General features: G+C 34.7%; 1 protein-coding gene across 2 annotated transcripts; it reads right to left on the minus strand.

The window, feature by feature from the left end:
- Nucleotides 1–2,173: 2,173 nt before the first annotated feature.
- On the minus strand, nucleotides 2,174–4,547 carry LOC108330590 (growth-regulating factor 1). Of its 2 annotated transcripts, XM_052876297.1 has the most exons (5): nucleotides 4,083–4,546; nucleotides 3,773–3,939; nucleotides 3,255–3,663; nucleotides 2,697–3,139; nucleotides 2,174–2,505 (listed from the first exon to the last, which is right to left on the minus strand). In XM_052876297.1, exons 2-5 carry the CDS (start codon nucleotides 3,876–3,878, stop codon nucleotides 2,498–2,500), a joined length of 966 nt encoding a protein of 321 aa, XP_052732257.1. In that variant the 5' UTR covers nucleotides 3,879–3,939; nucleotides 4,083–4,546; the 3' UTR covers nucleotides 2,174–2,497. The 2 variants fall into 2 exon arrangements, with proteins under 2 accessions (XP_052732257.1, XP_017420570.1); XM_017565081.2 differs by having other exon boundaries at nucleotides 3,773–4,547.
- Between the last annotated feature and the right edge of the window lie 4,551 nt (nucleotides 4,548–9,098).

Consider the following 9,098-nt stretch of genomic DNA (forward strand, 5'->3'; position numbering starts at 1 on the left):
TGTACAGCAGCCTCCAGGATTTATCAAAGAGAAGAAGCATCAAGTGTATAAGCTATTCAAAGCGCTCTACGGATTGAAGCAAGCTCCCAGGGCATGGAACAGAAGGATTGATGAATTTTTTATAAGCTATGGACTTGAGAGATGTGTTGTTGAACATAGCCTGCATGTGAAGAAGAGTGGTGATGATATAATGATCATATGTTTGTACGTTGATGACCTACTGGTGACGGGTTCCAATCTACATTGTATTGAAGAATTCAAGCAGAGGATGGAAGCAGAATTCGAGATGACAGACCTTGGGAGGCTCAGCTACTTTCTGGGAATGAAATTTATGCACACAGCTAGAGGCTTAGTTATGCACCAGAGAAAATACGTGAAGGATTTGTTGGAGAAATTTAAGATGACTGAGTGTAACATTACTAGGAATCCAATTGAGGTTAATGCTAAGCTAAAATTTGATATAAACGAAGAAAGCGTGGATGAGACAGCTTATAAGCAACTCATTGGTTCCTTGCGGTACCTATGTAATAGCAGGCCAGATCTGATGTATGGGGTTAGTTTGTTGAGCCGATTTATGAGCAATCCAAAGAAGAGCCATTTGATTTATGCTAAACGTGTTCTAAGGTATGTTAAAGGTACAACTAGATATGGTATTTTGTTTCCATACAGCGTGAAGAAGGATAAGTTGGAACTAGTTGGTTACACTGACTCAGATTTTGGTGGAGATCAAATTGAGAGAAAAAGCACATCAGGGAATATTTTTTTCATGAACGCAACACCTATATCATGGAGTTCTAAGAAGCAAACCATTGTTGCTCTATCAAGTTGTGAAGCAGAATATGTAGTTGGCTGTCATGCGGTATGTCAGGGTGTGTGGTTGAATGAAGTTCTAAAAGATTTAAAAGTGCAAATTGAGAGACCATTTGTGCTACAGATGGACAACACATCTGCTATAAGTTTGGCTAAGAATCCTGTGAGCCACGGAAGAAACAAACACATTGATGTGAAATATCATTTTTTACGTGATATGGTAAATAAAGGCAAAGTTGAGTTGATTTACTGCAAAACTGAATCACAACTGACTGACCTATTTACTAAAGCACTCAAACATGACAGATTTAAATATCTCAGATCTGAAATAGGTGTATTAGCTCTAAGTGACTTGAATTAAGGAGGTGTATTAGATATATAATTCAAGTTCTTAGTTTATAAGTTAGTTAATTATTTCTGTTACTCATTTTTTACAGTTAATTTTCTCTTGTATAAAAACACACTATTCTTTCATTTTGTAATACACTACTGTACCACTGCTATACTTTCTGTTTCCATTAGTTTGATGTTACTAATGTTATTTGTTAGTAATTCAAATAAGAAGTGAAACTCAATAAATATTTATAAGAACAAAAACATTTGAAAAGAAATTAACGATTTGAAATAAAACTAATTCAAATTTAATATATGATTCCTTAAAAATTATAAAATTATAGTGAATTGAGAATCAAGAAATTGTTTCACATTAGGAATAGATGCCTTCAGTATTTAGAATATTCATAAGAGTATCTCAATAAGATTTTTATGGATTGATAGAAAGTTTAAAGACTAATCATCTAGTCGAAAGTGCTAGTTATTAAACAAGATAGGAGAGACTATATATATATATATATATATATATATATATATATATATATATATATAATAACTGATAAAAACTATCAGAGAACACTGAATCGTGATTGTGTTGTTCTATAAATAAGGATAAGAACAGAGAGAGTATAATAAGAGTAATAAAAGACAAGTACTTAGGTGGTGTTAAAAAGTTTGATAGAAATGATGGGTACGTGTCTCACCAATTTTAATTACATATATCTACCACCATTGATTCAAACCATATGCACTTCATTTTCTATTTCTGCCACGTATCAAATATGACTCAGTCATATGCAGCAAACAGTAGTCAACGTTTTAGAATTGTGCATATTTATAGCAGTCAACCGAGACAATAAGAATTTACGTAACGGATAAAAACAAATTTAGGCCATGCTATAGAAACACAGTCACAAGAAAAACACACTTTGGACACACCTTGTTTCTTTCATGGCCAACGGTGTTTGCAGAAAAGGAAAAGAATTGGTTTAACTTTAACAGTAATAAGCAGTGTGATTACAGAGAGAGAGAAGCAAATCCTGTGGGCCATAGTGCACCCAGTTTCACAGTATCTATGATGAACCAAAATTACAAAGATGTGCCAACTTTGAATGTTAGCTCAAGCATCAAAGAGCTTAGGCTTAGTCACAGAATGTTTGGTACTGTGTTTGAAAGAACTTAACTAAGAAAAAGCATTAGCATCTATAGGACTGATCACACATTAGAGACACCAATCCCTTTCAAAGGCCTTTATGGCAGAAGAAAAAGAAGACCCCGAAGCATCTTAACCCCACCTTCTAGGTACAGTTTTGGCCTTTCATTCCGTACAAGGACCCTTTATTCAAATGTAAGCTCAACCATCTGCAAAACATAAACAACCAGATAGAAGGTTACAGACAGATCCCAAGTTGTATCAGACCGAGAACCTCTTGTTTACATAATCTTCCCACTGTTCACCAGTAAGAGAACAAAATAAAAATTAAATCTTTTTCTATTGAGTAAAAACCAACTTGTGCAAAATCCAATTTTTAATATTTACAGTCAGCAATTACCATGGTGGGTTCTGGAACTGAAGGCTGGAAAATCGTGAGAAGAGGTGGGAATGGAAATTGAAAGTTGGGTTGTGGAAGATTTGTCATCCAAATCGAGCCAAGATCCTTGTCTACCTTTGTGGGGCCATTCATCAAAGAAGCGATGAACGGTTTTCTGAGGCTCTTCTTTTCCAAGTTGGCCTCCACCTAGCATGTAGCAACCACCCTGATCTTGTTGCTCGTGCTGCTTTGAGTGGCTCTGAAGTTGCAGGCAAGAATAATCATTGGACAAGCCAAAGGAACTCCTCTGTTTGGTGGAAGAAGAAGAGGAGCTCATGGCCAATGGTGTGAGTTGCCAAGAATCATCCATAGAGGAAGCAGAAAAGCTTTTCATTATACCACACGGCTCTGTGAAGAAAGCGTGCTCATCCACCTCTTCCTTCTCTCCGTATGCATACCTACTCCTTTAATTTTATTAAGAAAAAAGTAAGGGAGAGAGAGAAAAAATGAATCAGGACTCAGACACTTGAAGAAAGTGCTTTTAAGTTTAGGCAGTGTGATTGTGAATATGACAGAAACCTGCAATCTGCGTTGGACTGAGAGCAAGAGCCAGTGTCAAGAAACAAGGGAGCACTGTTGTCTTCAAAGGACCTTGACGATGGAGGGTGGTGATAGAGAAAGGAGGTATAGTGTGGAGGGTGGTGTTGGTGTGATTCAGATGATGCAAGAGGAGAAAGAGTATTGAGTTTGGTGATAGATGAGATTGGTTGTTGAGTTGAAGCATTTGTGTTTGTTGATGGTGTTGTTTTCAAAACTTCCACAGGCTTTCTTGAACGATTTTTCCCTCTGTGCATGTGCCTCTCACAGTACTTTGAATCCGGGTATGCCTCTTTGGAGCATCTCCATTTCTTACCATCAGTTCTTCTACACCTACCAGGCTCAGGGTCTATCTTTCTCCCCAGACCCATCTGCAGGTAGTTCCATCCAACTGCACAAACCAACCCTTTTTGTCAAAGATTTGCACTCTCCCAACAAACAAACAAACACAGTGACACAGAAAAAGAGAGACACAGAAAGATAAAAAAGCAAAAACTCACAGTGCTGTGGCTGGTTAGGCAAAAGCCTTGATGACAGAGGGGAATCAAAGTAGCTCCTTTTTATTGTGAAGAGAAGATCAGGTGGAATGGAAATTCCCGAAGCCATGTACTTGTAGATGAGAGCTTGATGTTCAAGCTCTTGCCACTGTGATGGGGTGAAGGGAAACCTGTTCCTCCCATTCATCATCAAGCAAGAAGAGTAGAACAAGAGGGAAATAGAAATATGCAGAACAAAGGGAAGCTATATATATAATATATATGTATATAAAAGCACCAGAGAGAGAAAAAAAAAGTGTCATGAAAACTATACTTGTTTCAAAGCAACGCCGGTTTGAAAAACTGATAACATGTAGAAGAAAAGAACAGAAAGATGTAATTGTAGTCTGAATAAACCATAATGGTAGAATTAAAAACTAAAAATGCAGAGATGAAAATGTTTGTATGTGAGAGAAAAGAGAAAGAGAAAGAGAGTGGTGATGAGTATTATTAATATTAGAGAATAGGGGTTGGGAGAGAAGAGGAGGTATATTTATTTAAGGGACCATGAGCATGAGATGAGCATGAGGGATGAGCATGGTTAGAGAATCTTGTGTAGATGGATAAAAGTAATGGTTTTGATCAGAGAGTGGTATGATGGAGATTTGAGAATTCTCTCTCATCTCTCTGTGTCTGATGCTACTGATGCTGCTGCTGCTCTGCTGCTAGTGCAGAGGTTCTGGTGCTTGTGCAGCTAAGCTGTCTCTGTGGCAGCTATTGTCTCTGACACATCTACGGAAATCCATAAACTAAAGGGAGAGAGAAAGAAAAAGGGCATAAAAACAAAAGAGGAAATACTTATTATTGGTATTTATTAATAGTATTAGAGTGTCTGAACCCAATGCAATGCCTATCTCAGAACATTGTACTACGCTTCACAGCTTTTACTGCTACTAAACTCTTTTACTTTTTCTGTTCCTTTACCTCACACACCCCCCACTTATATTTTTACCTTTTTCTCATTTTCCAAACGTAGAAAACCAGACATTCACCTGCACCCTGCATTTTTAATACCTCTGTACTTTTTCTTCTCTCTCATTAATAATACTTCACCGATTTTATCTTCGATCTTTATAAATTAAAGATAATAATATTTTTTCAGTATTTCTTTACAACATTTCAACGATATTTATGTGTCGTTTTCTAATTTAAAATTATTTCAGAATCAATAATAATAATTATAAATACTAATATAATTAATTACAAAATAATACATAAATAATATTAAAATAAATAATATTAAAATATTTTCAAAATATCATTATTCATACATTAATAACAATTTACACTCTTCGTATATCTATAAATTAAAATAAAATACTCCTGTACCTACAATCTCCGACCTGCACGTGCAACCACAACTCTACAAGCAAGTTACGCTTTAAAAATATGCAAAAGTCTTGAAAGCATATTGTTACTATAGTAGTCTTTTTACATGAACTTTTTTTCTGATATAAAAAATTGAATTAATTATTTTATTGGTTAAAAGTAATTCGTGAACATTTTAAAAGTAAAAATTTACAAAAAAAATTAAAAATAAAAAATAGTTTTGAATTTGGCTCCCCTTTTATAGCCTAATACGAGAGTGGTTGAGATCTTGATTCTACATTTAAGTTATGAAGTGAAGAGCAATATTGGAGACAGTGGGCACATGGTGAACTATCTTTTTTCTCTTTACTATAACAATATGAACATGCCACAACGCAGGGTTGTTTGCGTTTCAGGACCATTATAAATTAATTAGTCAAGTTAATTGTAGAAACCACGTGCTATCTATTTGGCACATCTACTCTAACCTAATAAACATCTATAATAATAATAATAATAACTATTATTATTATAAATTCAACTTGCCAGTTCCACTAATCAAATCCAAACTATAAATTTTAAGAATTATTATAAGATAATTGGGTTTAATGGGGCTTAAAATTAGTGGTTGATGGACCGTATTAGACAAATAAAAATAATAGTAATATACAAAGGTAATAGATAACAGAAAAAGTGACATTTTTTTTAATATACAATCTTGTTAATAATAGCTCAAACATAAACATAAAAAAAAAAAAACAGTAATGAATAAGTAAAGCGGTATCAATATAAATCGTGTTAGTCTCCTGTTGTAATGATTTTTTTTTCATTAGTAGGAGTGTTGATGTGTGTACATTAAATATTTATTAATTTTTAATATTACTAAAGGGCTTTACTTTTTCTATTTATTTTTATTAATATTAATTAAAAGTTAAATACATATATCTTTACATTAAATCTCAAATATTTATATTTTATTGATACTTTGGGAAATTTGAAAAAATAATTTAACATCCAACTATTCAATTGAGTGAATCGAAATGAAAAAGTACTTAGAAAAATGGTAATAAAAAACTTATAAAGAAAAAATATATCCACTCGTTCATAGTAAAACTAGATTAAGATCTTATAAATAAAGTTTGAATCCGAAAATTCTAAGTAAAAACATAAAAGAGATTATATTTTAAACATAGAATTTCGAAATTCTGACCAATATTTTTATTTGATTGAATAGATAAATTAGATTTAATCAAGTTATTTTATTGTATGTAGACTAAGAAATTTTTCTATTTATTAATCTTATAAGTATTAAACTTGGTAAAATAAGGCAAACTTAAAAATTCAAAAATAGAGTTGTGGTAGTTCTATTTAGATAAGAAAAACTAATATTTGTTTATAATTTAAATGTATAAGCGTGGTTGATATCATGTTATGTTTATCTGATTGTAAATAAGATAATTGTTTTAGTGTTATTGGTGTTTCTATAATTGTATTGGATTATTAGATGTATGATTATATGGATGTTTTTCTTATGTCTTGTGAGTGTTGCTATGGCAAGGTTATAAAATGGTGTTGTAGTGAGAAATAAAGAGTAGGCAAAATTATAGGTAATTTTGAACTTTAAAAGGAGGTGTTATAGACGAGATTTTAGAAGGTCGAAGGGAAATAATTGAGGTTTTTAGGTTTGTTTTATGGTTATTTAAAACTTGTTTGAGTTTTGAGATAGTAAAATTTAACGTAGAATTATTCAGGAGTTAGTAGGTTGAGTTTTATATGATTTTTGAGTTAATTTTAGGAGTTTTGACTGGTAAGATTTTAAATTAGAAGGTTTTTAAAAGAGATGGTTTAAGGTTTTGTTGAATCATTTATAACTTGTTTAGATACTTGTTATGTTCAGATAAATTTATATACAGTGAATTCTTTTTTTATCATAAGAATGCACGTAAAATTGAACTTAAACTAGATTTATGTATAATATTATTATAAATATATTTTATTTCCAAGTTTAATCTTAAAAGAATTAGTTTCCTTTCTATCATCTACATGTTTGGTTATCTTTAAAGTAACTTCTTTCACTTAATTCGCTAAACAAAACTTAATTTTATGTCAAAACAATATTAAGGTTGCAATGGCAGAGAGAAACAAATATAGGAAAAATAAAGGTTTAATATCCAATTTTGTTCCCAGTTTGGTTCGGAAATCTCAATTTAGTCCCTCGTTAGAAAAGTAATTGTAATGGATCCTTACTTATAGATTTGTGAGTCAAGTTAGTCCCTTCCGTTAAATATAAACAAACGGAGTTAATGGGATGATGATGTGGCAGTAATTAGTGCTTAGGTGTCAAAACGCAAATGTGTGCGTGCTTACGTGGTATTAAACCTAAATTTATATATGAAATGGCGAAAACCCGAGGTTCCCGGCTCCTAAAAGACCGCATCCCCAGCCGTTACCGTACACCCTCACACACCCACCTTCACCTCACTCGCTACTCACTCACGCTCATTCTCACTCTCTTACTCTTCTTCTTCGTCTCGTCTTCGTCACCTTTGTTTCAATCACACCTTTTTCGTCCGGATTGTCGCCCGCGAAATCATTTCGACCGAATTGCTCTTCGACCGTAACCACCCCCAACAAACATAACCCAATCAACACACAGGGCAGAACAGATCCAGCATTCACCCCTCACACTCAGATGTACACAACACACACTCGTCATTTTCAATCCCAGTAAAACATCGAATCAATCAATGCCAAATTAATCAGTAAATAAATTTAAAAAATGAGAAAAAGAGAGGGAAGAATGCTTCGGTCCGGTGGTGATGCTGGAGACGAAAGAACCCTTGAAAGAGAAATAGGAGAGCCCATCGCGGCAACCTCGGTGGCGGCAGTTTTCGCCTCTGTGGTGGCGGCGACTATGGACGGAGAAGGGAGAGAACTTCCCGCGTGCGACGAGCGACGGAGGAGGAGAGATTTCGCCTCGATTGGCGACGGCTCCGGTGGCTCGCGGCTGCCAGTCGGGTGGAGGTTTGGACGTGCGATGAAGACGAACCCCTCCCTGGGTTGCCGGTGTTGGAGAGAGCAGACGGGATCGGAGAAGCAGTGGCATGGTGGCTGGAGTTGACGAAGCAGTGGCGCGGAAGAGGCGCGTGGCCGGTTTGGCGGAGGGCTTTTCGCGATAGACAGAAGGAGAGTGTGTCGGCCTCGCGCGCGGTCGGCAGTGGTTCCGGTGGGGCCTGAGGTCGAAACGACGCGGTATCGACGGTGGCTCCGACCGGTGGGAGGGGAGCGTCGGCGAAACCATGGCCTGGTGTTTGTTTGTCCATGAGAAAGTGGGGGTTTCTGTTTTGTGCTGAAGAAGAGGAGATGAATTAGGGGTAAGGGCAGCTTTCTTGGCTTCTTTTGTTTGAAGTAGAGACGCTGTTGTGAATCTAGAAGAAGGAAGAAACCTGGTTTCTGATATGAGAGGGAGCTGCCACGCAGACAATTGCATTTTGACACCTAACCACTAACTACTGCCACATCATCATTCCATTAACTCCGTTTGCTTATATTTAACGGAAGGGACTAACTTGACTCACAAATGTACAAGTAAGGATCCATTACAATTACTTTTCTAACGAGGGACTAAATTGAGATTTTCGAACCAAACTGGGGACAAAATTGGGTATTAAACCAAAAATAAATAACTGGAAAGCAAAATAAAAGAAGAAAAAATAGATAAGAAGTAGAATAAAAGTAAGATTGTTTGGCTGAGGAGAAATAAATGATAAATAAAGAGAAAATATTTTTTTATTGAAAAGAAATATAAAAGAAGTGGAATTTAATTTTTAAGAATATTTAAATTAAAAATAATATTAATATTATTATTCGTTATTCTTATTTAACATTTACTATTTTATAGTTAATGATATAATTTAGTCCCTTAAATTTAACTTAAGATTTTTTTTGTCCTTAAATTTTAAATTGATCTCTTTAGTCTTTT

The sequence above is a fragment of the Vigna angularis genome, chromosome 4 (assembly GCF_016808095.1).
Source record: "Vigna angularis cultivar LongXiaoDou No.4 chromosome 4, ASM1680809v1, whole genome shotgun sequence".
Lineage (NCBI taxonomy): Eukaryota > Viridiplantae > Streptophyta > Magnoliopsida > Fabales > Fabaceae > Vigna > Vigna angularis.